This window comes from Dromiciops gliroides, chromosome 1 (genome assembly GCF_019393635.1).
Source record: "Dromiciops gliroides isolate mDroGli1 chromosome 1, mDroGli1.pri, whole genome shotgun sequence".
Classification (NCBI taxonomy): Eukaryota; Metazoa; Chordata; class Mammalia; order Microbiotheria; family Microbiotheriidae; genus Dromiciops; species Dromiciops gliroides.
This window is the reverse complement of record NC_057861.1, coordinates 723,470,456-723,485,231: the sequence shown is the minus strand read 5'-3', so window position 1 is coordinate 723,485,231 and position 14,776 is coordinate 723,470,456. Positions and strand designations below refer to the sequence as shown.

Below are 14,776 nucleotides of genomic sequence, written 5' to 3'. Positions count from 1 at the left end.
ATCACTGATAAAACGAGTTTAGGTTTTTAAGGGTTTATTGAAAAAGAGAAAGAAAGATTGAGAAAAGAATTCCAACAGCCTGCCATTCCTATCTTTCCTCAAATTTCCTGTGAAGTCCTCTGCTGCCACCACCACCATCAAGGCAGGAACCCAAAAGAGACAGAGTTCTCCGTGCAGGCCCTCCTTCCTCCTTCCTGTCTCCTCCCAGAAAATAGGAGGCTCCTCAAGTTGATTGGCTGGTAGCCTTGATAGACAGCACCCATGAGAAAATGTCACTTCCTGACGCCAAGGAAAAGCCACATGGCCTTGCTCTCTGAGGCATTTTCCTCATGGTGGAGCTTTCCTATAGTAAGTCTCCAGTAGGTGGCATCATTCCAATGATTACACTTTGAAGTACAGATTCTCATATATATGGATTCCACAATTATTAATCCTCTTCAAATTACTTTCTTTTTGGTGGGGTAATAAGGGTTACATGATTTGCCCAAAGTCACACAGCTAGTAAGTGTCAAGTGTCTGAGGCAGGATTTGAACTCAGGTCTGCCTGAATCTAGGGCCAGTGCTTTATCTATTGAGCCACCTAGCTGGCCCTCAAATTACTTTCTATCAATATTATATATTTTGTACTCAATTAACATTTATGCATGTTATATTTCTCTTCTCTCAAAGTAAATCATAAGCTTTATTAAGTGTGGGGATTGTTTATTTCTTTTTTCTTTTTTTTTTTGCCTTTGTATTCCTAGGGTCTAGCATATCACATTTTAGTACAGGGGAAAAGTCACTTATTCCTCATGAGCCAGAGCACCTGGGTTCAAATTGTGCCTCTAATGCTTCATGCCCCTGCTACCTCAGGCAAGATATTTAATTCCTCTGGATTTCAATTTCCTCATTTACAAAAGGACTAAGTGATCTCTGAAATCTCTTCAAACTTTCCATTTATGTTCAATAAAAGTCAAATTAAATTTGTCTCAGAAAGATATTTTTTTAGAAAAACAAAAGGATCTTTATTTTTTTCCAAAGGTTTAAGGTATTAAACTGATTCAATGAATTTATATTTTAAAGATTGAATAGTTTAAAAAAATTTTAAAAATGCACCCCCCCAAATCAAATTGGTTTCCCAATTTAGGTTAGAGGAGAAATACTGACAGAGCAAATATGGATGGTAATGACACTTAGATTGCTAAGGGCTGCTCAAAGCTCCTCCTCATATCACACCATCTTTAAGAACATTCAGACCTGAAATCTGTCCAATAATTGCTTCTTTAACAGTCAGGGAAACTGAGTACCATTCATTAAAGCATGAGGTCATGTGTGTGTGTGGGGGAGAAGGGGGCTGGTGAGGGAAGACAAGATTCTTAAAGTGAATTCAACATAGATTTTTAAAAAATAGAAGTCTGAAAAATCAATGCTTTGTGGAACAGAATACCTTTCACTTGATTGCAGGATGTCATCACCTTTCTTCCAAGAGCAATGTGCCTTGGGAGATGCCTTTGGTTTGCAATCAAATATAACCAGGCTGCCTATTTGAACCTGAATCAGCTTCTTCATTGGATTCTTAGAAAAGTCTGGAGCAGATGCTGATGATGAAGAAAAAATAGAAAAGAAAAGCAGCTCAAAACGATTTCATTTTTAAGTTAATTTTACCCATTTTAGTTTAGAGATGAATGGCAAGTCTGTAGAATCACTGTGTATATAATATTTTATACCCCATCCCATTCCTGGCAAGATATCAAAAGCCTTTGCCATTGTAGAACACATATTTACCAAAAACTTTTGCAGTTGCCATCCTGATTCTAAAAGTGAATACCCAGAATACCAAAATGCTATAGAATAGTGACCAGAATCAACTTACCAACCAACCAATCAAGCAACCAAACAAGAAATATTAATTTTGTGTCTACTGTGTGTCAGGTTCTTTTTGGTACTAAGGATTTAAAATTTTAAAAAAGCAATTTCTCAGGAACCAGAGCAAAAGTCGGATTATGAAACATAATGAAAGCTAAACCAGAGAGTTCAATTTGTTTCACATCCTACGGTTGAATTTTTTTCTTCAAACATATCAGTATAAATACTTAGTTTTTTGTTTATTTTTATAGGAAGGGTTTTGATTTTTTTTTCCCAGTGGAGGGGGCTGGTAGGGAGAAAAAAATAGATCGTGAATTGAAATCATTAAATTAAATTAAAAATATCCATAGGTTTCCTTACAACTATTCCATATTTTTAGTGGACCTGCAATTTCTTTGCTGTAAGGAACTCCTAGTGAAGAAAGTCCCTCTACCAGTGCAGATTAGCAACTGTTCTGTAACTTATAGTTTAAAAGTTGCCTAGAACAGCAATTAATTATGGCGTCTTAATGAAAGAGTGCCTAGAATAGAGTCTCTCTGATAATTAAGGGCCTTGGGGTCATTATTCTGAATATAAATTATCATTGTATGTCACTGTAGATCAGAGAATCATAGAATTTAGAAATAAAAGGGACCTGAGATGTAGAAAGTATATCTCAATTCACTGAATCCACAGCATAACTTGGAAGAATTTTGCTTTGAATTATTTTTATCTAACTCCTTGGTTGTTTAGTCTGCCATTTAAAAATTTCTCTTAAAACAAAAGGTAGAAGCATTTTTTTGTGTGTAGCACCTATTCAGGGAACAAACTGTAAAAGATTAAAGTAATGTGAAATATTGTTACAATATTCATAGAAGTGACAAATATGAGTTCAGAGAACCTGCATGAATGGTTATCAGAGGAAACAAACATAAATAGGAGATCATAAAATAAAGTGCATATAATAAGTATATTAAAACAATGCTAAAAGCAAGGTGAGGTGGCACCTGATGCAGTTTGTAATATCACTGGATCACAGGTTTTAGAGCTTACAAAGACCTTAAAAGATCATGTCATTCAGATTGGTCAAAAGATGTTAAGCATTTTGCCCAAGGTCAAATAGGTAAAGAGTGGCAGAGCCTGGATTCCTAACCCAGTGCTCTAGCCTTTAATAAATGAAAAGAAAAATTGTTATATGAAAGTAGATTTGGTTCTACTGTTTTGTCTGGTGTGTGTGCGTGTATGTGTGTGTGTGTGTGTGTGTGTGTAACGGGGTGGTAGAAAATGATGGGGGATGACTTTGTTTTAAAAACAATAAATAAATAAATAAATAAATAAATAAATAAATAAATAAATAAATAAATAAATAAATAAATAAATAAATAAATAAAATAATTAAACTAGGGGAAAATCAAAGGAAATTAGTTGGGCATCCTGCTCTGTTGAGTTCTGGTTAACTGAAATTGTACTCCTATTGTCTATAATGCTAATACATAGTTTCTCAAAGACAAAGAGAACATTGCATTCATATCCTATAATTATTCTTCATCTTTGGGCTTCTTTCCAAGTCACTGTTTCTACTACTGTTCCATCATTAATAATTTAGCTGTGTATTCTTGCTTCAAAGCAATGAATAATTGGGCCGTAAATATCCAGGATTTTTATAGCACATGAGTTAGAGCTGTTACCAAACACTTCATTTCAATGGATTAGAGAGAGAGAGACAGAGAGAGAGAGAGAGAGAGAGAGAGGAGAGCATATACCTTAGTCTATAGTAATATTTGAAAGGGTTAACAAAGTAAGATGATAAATGCATAGCATAAAAAACATTAAAAAAAATATCAAGAAAGTGCATCTTACCAAAAACTTTGAGTTCTGCGCTGGAATAGATAAGCCCATGCTTGTTTTCTGCTATGCATTGATACATGCCAGAGTCATTCACATTTAGGACTGCAATTGACAGTGCCCCATTTTCTAGCTGTACTCTTTCCTAGGAAAGGAGGGGGGGGAATGTGTTTATCTATAAAAACACAATATGCTTTAACAAAATAAAAACAAGAACCATTGAAGACTTGATCTCGGCTCAAATCTATCCCAGATTTCTCTCCTTTATGAAACTTGCGGAAGATTACCAAAGTGCTTCCATAGACTGTGTAAATTGACTTTTGTTTCCATTAAAACACGGAAACCAACTAACCTTTACCAAGATGTTGGAATTGGTCCTCTGAAGTGCTCACTGCCTAAAAGTGAGCAGGCCCTACAACTCATAAAGCATCATAGAGGAATACCTGGGATAAACCTGTGACATTCTGAATAATTTTCATGTCTCATTAATGTCCCCAACTTCCAAACATAAAGTGCCATAAGTTTTAGCATTTCTATTCCAGCAAACAGTAAGGAGTTTCTTTGCTACTATTTAAACATGCAAGTTGAAGGCCGGGTAAAAAAACTAGGTACATGGAACAAAAGACACTTAAATATGGAGACCATGAATATTTATCAAGGTGTTTATGGAGTGTGAAATATAGACAAGTGCAATGCCTGAGGAGCTGAAGGAGCAAGGTTGGGTTAGCACTAAAAGCAAACACCCCAGCATAATTAAAAAGTGCATAGAATAAGTGATTGAGAAAACAAATGCCCAAGAATAGGAATTGCTGAGTGATAGACATATTAATTTCTCTAGCAATCCAGCTAAGGGATAGGACTGAAGAAGGGAAATAATGTATTTAATATTCATTATTGATAGAACTACTACAAGCTAGTAGACTCTTTTTAGAAAGCAATCTGTAGTTTGCAGTAAAAGTCATAAAAATTATGATCCCCTCTGACCTGATAATTATATTGTTGGAATTATAACTCGAGTATATTATTAGCAGCAAATAGAACTACCTCTTCGAAGATATTCATAGCAGCAGTCAATTCAATTTAAAAGAATGTTCCTTAAGATCCTACTGTGTGCAAAACACTGCACCAGGTGGCATTATTTCTCATTTCAAAAACAAAAAATCCAAGAATTTAAAAGGAATAGAAAGGTGTACATAATAGATTTGTAGTTTCCTGTACAATCATCTTTTTCTTCTATTCTACTGCTATGAAAATATTTGTTTTATCTTTAAGTTCAGAATAAAATAGATTTTAAAAAGACTGGAAACCATTTAAATGCTTAATAATAAAGGATGGATTTTTGGTTTGAATCTGTGACTATGTTAGGATAAAAAGTGACTATAACATATGCTTATATTTTTCCATCCAGACTTATAATTTCATAGATGTGGAAAGCTACTCTATCAACGCTGATGAACAGTGACTTCGCATTTTATAGTCTTAGATTGTTGCCTGGGATCTTGAGAGGTTAAGCCACTTGCTCAAAATCACATACCCAGGATAAAGCCAAAACAAGGTCTTCCTGACAATAATACTGCCTTCTATCAAACTGCCTCTTTAAAGATATTATAGCACATTAAACAAAGGAAATACTATAATGCCATCAGGACTAAATATGAATCATATGGTGGCATGTGGGAATACCTTTATGAAATAACACTAAAAAAAGACAAAGTTCGCAGTAACTCTAATTACTGGAGCAAAAGGGGAAAAACAAAGAATATTGATTCACTTAAGTCTGAACTCTTATGAATGCATTTTAGATGTCGGAATGCATTTAGGTAATTCAAGTAATTACAAAGCAAGTTGAATTGGTTGTATTAATGTTTTATATCAAGCTTATGGTAAATATTTTTATTAAATACATTTTATGGTAAGGACTTAAATCAATAATATAGAATCACATCCTTTTCATGAGTTTATTTGAGTAAAGACCTCGGTCTTGTCAGGGCAAGCTTATGTTTCCATATCCTGCCTATGTATTGAAGTGTAAGCAAAAACCTATGAAAAAAAAAAAAAGGTTTTTTGTTTTTGTTTTTGTTTTTGTTTCTTTTAAAGCAACCACTTCCCTAGTAAAGCTTCCAGAAACCATTTAATGTGACAGAAGGGAAGATGAGTCAATCCACTTTACCTCCAGCACCAAGCCATCTCCGTTCTTCAGCCATCTGTAGGATGGCTTGGGTTTACCGCTTGCCCGGCATTCCCAGTATAGGTTGTCCTCCACAGCACCTTCTATATCCTTTATCATCTGAACCCAGTGAGGTTTTGCTGCAACCCCACAGCAAAAAAAAAAAAAAGAAAGAAAGAAAGAAAGAAAGAAAGAAAGAAAGAAAGAAAGAAAGAAAGAAAGAAAGAAAGAAAGAAAGAAAGAAAGAAAGAAAGAAAAAGAATATGCAAATGAAAATTGAAGATCTTATTGGGAAATATTCAAGATCACAAATATCGGGTGAAAAGAGGTATAAAATACATAGATTATAATTTATTCTCACACTTTCAAATAATCCATATATAGCAAGAAATCCACAGCTTTTTTTGTAAAGAGAGAATCATGCAAATCCTTTGGAAGTCATCCTGATTTAATCATTTATATTTTCTAAAATGTTAAATTAATATTCTTGTGAGTGTCCACAGTGGAGCAACTCAGAGTCATGACCTCATATGAAGACATCAGGACCCTACCTTGGTTTTTCTTCCTTTTCCTTCATTCTTCACAAATACAAGGTGATGGGGGCAGCTAGGTGGCACAGTAGATAAAGCACCCGCCCTGGATTCAGGAGGACCTGATTTTAAATCTGGCTTCAAACACTTGACACTTACTACCCTGGGCAAGTCACTGCACCCTCATTGCCTCACAAATAAAAAAAAAATGAACAAACAAATATACACACACACACACACATACATACATACATACATACACACAAGGTGACAAAGAAAACATGAAGCAATAGAATTGGAACCCAGTGACACTCCCAATTTCACAGGTTTTTATAGGGTAGTCACATACATTTTCCACTCTTGCTGCCCAGTGCTTTATGTTGTCATTGCAGGGGAAAAGGAAGAGAAGGGATGTAGGATGCCTCCTGATGCTTCTGTGTTCCTTATCACTGGACAGTGGAATGATACACTTCAAGTCAGCAGAATGGAACAACAAATTAAAGCTGTGATGGTTGATTTAAAACTCACCGTAATTCCCTCCAGCAAATGACATTAGACTATCAGAAAACTCACTGTAATTCTCTCCAGCAAATGACATTAGACTATCAGAAGAAAAATAATTTTCTTTTTTCCTATGTTTCTATTTGTCTCATAATTATTTGTTGGGTTCTATTACATAAAATCCCCCCACATGTGAGTCTGACATCTACCAGAAGATAGATGTGCTGATGCCTAGACTTGATTTTTCTTCCCAAAGGTATTCTGAACTGTGAGATCACACTGAGTGACAACTTAAAATTCTTTTCTTGAATGGCAGCAGGTATCAGTCTTAATTACGCACTTAGATTTAACTTCCATAGGGAAGAAACTTCTATAGCTCAAGAAAAACATTTCCCTCAAGTTAGAAATAACTCTTAATTAAATGCAAGCCGGAGAACACTTTTCTTACCTCTGTGTGAATTAAAATCAAAGTAGGAAAAATAGATAGATCAGCAGAATTTGAATTATATGATTTTTTTTTCCCTCAAGGGGAGAAGGAAAAAAGTAACTCATAATTTAAAATCAGGTATGCAAATCACATAGATCATGCATCTCTGTCTTTCCCTCTTTTAGGAGGTATTTGGAATGTGTGTGTATGTTGTTTTTTTTTAAGACAGGAGTGTAACACGACAGAAATAATGCAAGTCACTCAATAAAAACAGCACATTGTGCCAAGTATCTGCTAGGATTTCAAATCCAGCCCTGTAGGTGAGAAGGCTTACTGGCTTCACATTGCATTATGCATGTGCTGTGTACTATGGGATTCATATTTGCATCCTGCATATGGAGAAACAGTTTATCCATTTCCTCTTAATTGCAACCAAGGGAAGATTTGTCTTTCTATTTCTATTTCATAAAATTCCTTTTTGCAAATTAAATCAAAATGGAACTGTTGCTATTCAGCTACTGGGACCAGCTACCTGAGAAGGTTGAAGTTGCATTTTTGGTGGGGTTTTTTTGCATGTGTTTGTTTGTTATTCATTTGAAAATTGTCTGTTGCCCACCTCAGACTGACTGACATTCAGTTCGCATCATGTCTGTCATTGGAGTGCATTAATGCCACATTAATATGAAAAACAACACATATATTATATGAAGTACCACTAGAAAGAGAGCTTAAAAAGAGGGAAATAAAGCAACCCTAGCAATAGAAATAATAATAATAATAATACAATAAATATAATGAAATTATACCTAATGATATTCATACACACATAGAATGATAAATGTGCATTTACACATCTCAAGTACAAAGCAGCAATGGATTGAATTCAATAATAGGAATTCTACCTGCCCTCCTGAGTAACCTCTTCTTTTTCTCCTTTAAGTTAGCCTAGTCAGAGGTGGAAGGATGCTCTGTGTATGTGTGTGTGTGTATAGAGACAGAGGGGAGAGAGAGATGGAGGGGAGAGAGAGACAGAGAGATACAGAGAGACAGAGGGACGGACAGAGAGGGACAGAGAGAGGGAGAGAGACAGCCAGACACAATGACATTTCTGTATATGTAGAACTATGGACGGTGTTTACTGATCAACCTTCTTTTCTCTCAATCAGAGACCATTACCTGGAGGAAACTTTGCCCTAAGGCATCACTCTCCTGATTGGCGACTATCTCCTGCAATATTATGCTGGCAAGATCCCAGATGCTCCATTTTACTGCCTCCTCTCACTTCCTCTGTAGCTTTCTCACCAAGTACCTTGATAAAATTTAGTCACTCCCCTCCCACGTTTCCTTTCCCTGGTCCCCCACCAAATCAACTCTGCCATAGTTATTGCACAGGCAGTGACAATATATCTCCCTTTGCCCCACTAGCTATCCTGATGATTTTCAAGGGCCTCTCCCTGGTCTACACTTGCCTAAGTGTGGAGTTTTCAAAGTAAGCTCCCTGAGGGCAGAAAATGTCATTGCTTTTTTATTTATATCACAGACAGCACAATGCTTGGCACACTGCGAACATTTAATTAGTACTTTTTCATTCATTCATCTTTTCAGCAATCCCTTATGTCTAGGTCAGATCATGTAGGTGGCACAGTGGATAAAGTGGTAGGCCTAGAGTCAGGAAGATCTGAGTTCAAGTTCAAGTTTCAGACAATAATGGTGTGATCCTGGGCAAGTCACATACTTAATCCTGTTTACCTCAGTTCCTCTTGTGTAAAATGAGCTGGAGAAGGAAAAGGTAAACCACTCCAGTATCTCTGCCAATAACAGGTCACAAACAGTCAGATATAACTGAAAAGCGACTGAAGAATAGTAACATTTCTAGATCTTCCTCAGACCTAGCCAAATAAATTGAATTTCTTTATTTACCATCTTCCTCACTAGAAGCATCTAAGGAAAACTATTAAGTTATAACTGATGAATGGTCTATTTTCATAAGGTCTTAATTGATTACTCATCATTATCTTTTTTATTGTTCAGTGGGCAATAAATGGCCAGTATCAATTGTTATTATAGAACCCTGGGACTGTCTGGTGCTATGTTATACATTTGGAAGTTGCCCAATCTTTAAACGAAAGACAATGGCAATGACAAGGACTAGATGTCCATCTATCTGATAATCTGTAGGTTTCTTGAACCCTAAGATTTCTCAGCAAAATACTATTACTGGGGCAGCTAGGTGTCGCAGTGGATAGAGCACCTGGGTTCAAATCCGGCCTCAGACACTTAACACTTACTAGCTGTGTGACCCTGGGCAAGTCACTTAACCCCAATTGCCTCACTTAAAAAAAACAAAACTATTACCTAATGGACTTGAACTCGAACATTACAGTTTTGTCTACTTCTTTTTTGTGAGCTAAGGTGATAGTAGGGGAGCTTTCTTCAGTTTCTCTCTCAATTGCAAAATGAATTGATTTTTTTGTTACTCCTTTTTCACCCTCTGTTTCTCCAAAACACAAGTCAATGAGTAGACACAATTCATGGCCAAACATTAGTAAATATGGTATAATGTCTGTAGTGTCATCTCTGGTAGAGTGAGAGGCATGGATTAAATGGGGCAAATGTTGCTCCACAGACTTTAATGTTTCCATTAATATCCAATGGGAAGTCCAGTTGTAGTTAGACTCCTTAGGATAGGGGCTGTTTCTCTCTCTCTCTCTCTCTCTGTATCTGTAGTGTTTGGCACAGTGCTTGGGACATAGTAAGCTCTCAATGAATCTTTACTAATTGACTGGGATTTCTTCATCATAGTAAGGTATAGTTCTTGTTTAGTTAATAATAGTAATAGTAACAATAATAATAGCTAGCATTTATATAGCACTAACTTTGTGCCAGGCACTGTGCTAAGCAGTTTACAGTTATTGTGTCATTTCATCCTCACAAAAATCTTTGGAGGTAGGTACTCTTATTCTCCCCATTTTAGAGATGAAGAAAGTGAAACAAAGAGAAGCAAATGACTTGACCAGGGTCACACAGCTAGTAAATGTCTGAGGCTAGATATGAACACAAGTTTTCCTTGCTCCAGGCCCTATCCAATGTGTCATCTAGCTGGCCTAATAATAATCAAGCGAAGGTTCCCTTAAATAATTTGCTCTCAGAGTCTCTACCCTATTCAGAATGAATCTTAGCAATGAGATCAAAGGTTGAAAATAATAACAATAGGGGCAGCCAGGTGGCGCAGTGGATAAAGCACTGGCCCTGGATTCAGGAGGACCTGAGCTCAAATCCAGCCTCAGACACTTGACACTTAATAGCTGTGTGACCCTGGGCAAGTCACTTAACCCTCATTGTCCAGAAAAAAACAAAAACAAATAATAAACAAAAAGAAATAATAACAATATCAATAATACTAAAATGACAGTAATGGATATAATTTATATAGAACTTTAAGGGTTATGAAGTTACATGTATTATTTCATTTGATCGATTCCTCCATCATAATACTTCAGCAACTATGGAATCTTTTATTTATTTCTGCTTAGATAGACCTGTGAATATCTGGTGAAATGCTCAGTCACTATTAAATTATGTCTCCTGTTTACTTTCTCCTTTCAGTGATAAAAAGCCTGTATAGATGAATTCTGAAGGTTTGCTAGTGTTTATCTTCTCCCAATATATTGTAAGAGTTGGTGGTACTTTTGTTTGCATGCAACAAGCACAAACCTCACCCATCACTGTGACATCTGCAGTCATCAGGGGCTGGTAAAATCTGATCCTTATTAGGTCTAAAATCCTATTCTAAACCATATGTCTGAAGTCATCATGTTGAACCCTTACAGCCTTAACATGATATGCTTTGGGCAGCACCAACTGCTTCTAAATACATGTAGAGGCACTGATAATTCTGAATAGCATACACAGTTAACCAGCTCCAATCTCTGCCATTTTGTCAACATCTCATGATCTTTCCTTAGCTATTTTTATTCTTTGACAGTCATCCATGGAAAACTGAGCCAAATGAAGTTTGGTATAATGAATCAAGGTTCACAAATGCCACTGGAATGCAGATGACCCAAGTTCTCAGCTATACTTCTTTTTGATGGTGATTGCATTTCTTGGTGATTCTTGAGTATAAATTTAATTCCTTCCTTGAGTAGTGCCATAGTGGGTGAAATATGAAATGACTGAGGAAACAAAAGTTTGATCTTCCTGAACATATTGATTAATTAAACAATGTATGGCAATTGCCCAACAAAACAGGCCTTAGGCCTAGACCCCTAATACAGGGGGAGAGGGACTTTTATATATTAAAGCAATTAGTCAAATAAGGTCAATTGATTAAAAGGAAATAATACAACATTAGGTAATCAGATTTCTAATTAGATGAAAGATTAGTGACTTTCCAAATTGGGAAGAGGAGAGTGAACAGGTACAGTTCTCTGAATTCAGAAAATGAAGAGTCCCACTCTCCCCAAGTAACTGTAAACAGTCAAAGGAACTTGGAAAAAATAGCTGATTTATCACTATGGGGACAGTTTTCAGATAAGACAAATGGGTTGCTTGAGCTGTATAATCATAAGAAAACCCCTTACATCAATCTTTGGATCTAACCAAAGTTTCTGGTCTGCATAACCTAGGTCCTTAGTTGCCATTGAATCTGGAAGATGACCATGACATCAGGGGAGTGATTAAGGGTCTCTACAGTAGGGAGAAGTGGTCAACCTTCCCAGCCATGCAGGGGCTAGGTTCAAACAATGCAATAAGGTTTTCTTCCAATTCCCACAACTGAATAAACTTTTCTAACAAGAGAGAATTTGGACTAGACTGATAACTGAATAGAAAGAACTGAGAGCTCAGGAATTGAGTCAAAAGAGTGAGTGTGGTTCACCCAATTCCCACAATTAACAACTTGCTGCCCTAATCCCCTCAATTCTTTTTGTACTATAGTTTGGGTGGCACAAAGCCTTTGAGACAGGTCATCACCATCCATGTGAATTATTCTGGCTAGTGATAAATCCATAACTAGCACTGTCACTGCCTGTCTCTGGAAAACAACATCTAATTGGTTCACTATTCCAAATACAAGTGAATGAAAAGTTGTCCATTCAAATTTGAAGTTTAGTTCCACATATAGTCTTTGAATATTTTGGTGAAGCTTCAACTTCAAAGCTAAGAACCTCAGCATAGATACAAATTAGAGAGTCTTCCTGTCACTGGGTCCTTTGCTAGTGAAGGAAACTCCTTTCTGGTGACCAGCACTCTCTAGATACAATAATTCTCACAAGCTTTTCAAGCTAGTGTGTGTATGCATAAACAAAAGCTTGACTCATTCTTTATAGTTCCAAACTGGTGTATGTACGAGACTTCTTATCACATCTTGAAGTTTGTTCATTTTTTCATCTAGCCAACATTCTCCAAGAGACTTCAAAGGGTTTAGAACATACTGATATTTCCTGACCTCTTTTTGATTCTCAACTTATATGAGTAAGAACATTCATTGTTTTTAGCAACACTAGTAACCTTTAAATCCTAGGGGTGGGAATGAAGGGAAACTATTCTTTCATCTCAGAGGTTCTTTAAAGTTGGTCACTTGAGGAGTGCTTCTTATATTTTTTCCAGTTAGTGATCCTTCTTTCCTGTAATACCACATACTTTCTTTGAAGGCTCTGCAAAACTATTACTTTTCAATCAACAGTTTCAGACCAACTTCTCTAGGTGGACTAATAATTGTATAGTCTCTCTCTGTGTTCCTCCAATGTCATTCCGAAGACAATAAGGTCACCTAGGTCACAAACCCTTCCAAATAATACATCTCTCCAACTATTTTCTCCATCAGGTGTTCGAAAATGGCAAACAGCCCAGAGTTACCTTGAGGCATATTCACAAACTGGCAAGATGCAGTTGAGAAGATAAAAGAAGTTCTCCCTCCCTCCCTCTCCCTCTTCCTTTCCCTCTCCCTCTCCCTCTCCCCCTCCCTCCCTCCCTCCCTCTCTCTCTCTCTCTCTCTCTCTCTCTCTCTCTCTCTCTCTCTCTCACTCACTCTCTGATCATTACAAAAATCCAACAGTAGTCAAGTTCAGCACCAAAAGCTTTGGGAGATCTTCCACCCCAGATAAAAGGGGGATAAAGAATAAATAAAATAATTTTCTATAAAATAAAACATTTCTAGATTATTTGATAAATGGAAGGGAGGTAGTAAGGTGCATTCTGTGAGCTGATTCACAGACACATACTATATACCTCACTCCTGCAGTGAAAATATACCTATTCTCCTTTGGAGTTCCCATCTCAACCTATTATTCTATTTTTTTTTTTTTTTTTTGCTGGGAAAGGAGAGTCATCAAAGTGAAACATCTTCTTAATAGCTACCCTTAATTTTGAAGTGCTAGTGCTCTCATGATGGCGATGACTGCAATTTGTTTAGATTTTTTTTCTGTAATTTTTTCTGTAGGCTGTATGATGATATATAGTGTGCAGATATACTGGAGTCATGAAGATGTGAGTTCAAATCCTACCCTGAATACTTGTTAGCTGTGTGACTGAGCAAGTCAGTAGTTTGTCTCAGTTTCCTCAGCTATAAAAATGTGGATAATAATAGCCATTACCTCCTAGAATTGTTGTGAAGATCAAATAAAATGATAACTTTGTTAAATACACGCATATATAATCAAATAGATAACCCTGTAAAACCTTTAGCATGGTGACTGGCACATAGTTGGTTATATATAAATGCTTACCCCTTTTTCTCCTCCTCCTCTTTAGGATGTGAGCTTCTTAAGAGCAAGGGTAGGGGCAGCTAGGTGGCTCCGTGGATAGAGCACCGGCCCTGGATTCAGGAGGACCCGAGTTCAAATCTGGTCTCAGACACTTAACACTTACTAACTGTGTGATCCTGGCAAGTCACTTAACCCAAATTGCCCCGCAAAAAAAAAAAAAAAAAAAAAAAAAGAGCAAGGGTAATGTTTTTCCTTTTCTTTGTATCCCTAACATTTAGCATAGTGCCTGGCACATAGGAAACATTTAATAGGTGCTTATTGAATAACTCATTGATTAGGATACTTTAAAGTTAATCAAATGTGTGCCAAAAATGGGTCATTAGAACACCAGGTAGTAGTCTTTTCTAAGGCCACACACTGAAGAAGACTACAAGGATGGATTCAGACCTAGTTCTTTGTGATCCCAAGTTCAAACTCTATCCAATATACCAGGGCCTATGATCTGGGCACACTATTGCACTGCCTCTTAAAACAACTCTGACGTACCCACCTCACACCTTTCAGATTGGGCTAATATGATAGAAAAGGAAAATAATGTTGGTGGGGATATGGTAAAATTGGGACACTAATTTCCTGTTGGTGGAGTTGTGAACTGATCCAACCATTCTGGAATTTGGGACTAAGCCCAAAGGGCTATGAAACTATTCAGATCCTTTGCCCCAACAATACCACTATTAGGTCTGTATCCCAAAGAGATTTCTAGAAAGAGGGGAGG

The 14,776-nt window shown here is 36.7% G+C and overlaps 1 protein-coding gene across 1 annotated transcript in view; it reads right to left on the bottom strand.

Moving 5' to 3' along the window:
- CNTN3 (contactin 3) overlaps positions 1-14,776 on the bottom strand; it is a 450,405-nt gene that overhangs the window by 85,971 nt on the left and 349,658 nt on the right. Inside the window, exons 9-11 of the mRNA XM_043979112.1 lie at positions 5,840-5,976; positions 3,685-3,814; positions 1,427-1,577 (exon numbers count right to left, since the gene is read on the bottom strand). Of these exons, the coding sequence (XP_043835047.1) occupies positions 1,427-1,577; positions 3,685-3,814; positions 5,840-5,976 (418 nt within the window). The remainder of the gene's footprint in view (positions 1-1,426; positions 1,578-3,684; positions 3,815-5,839; positions 5,977-14,776) is intronic.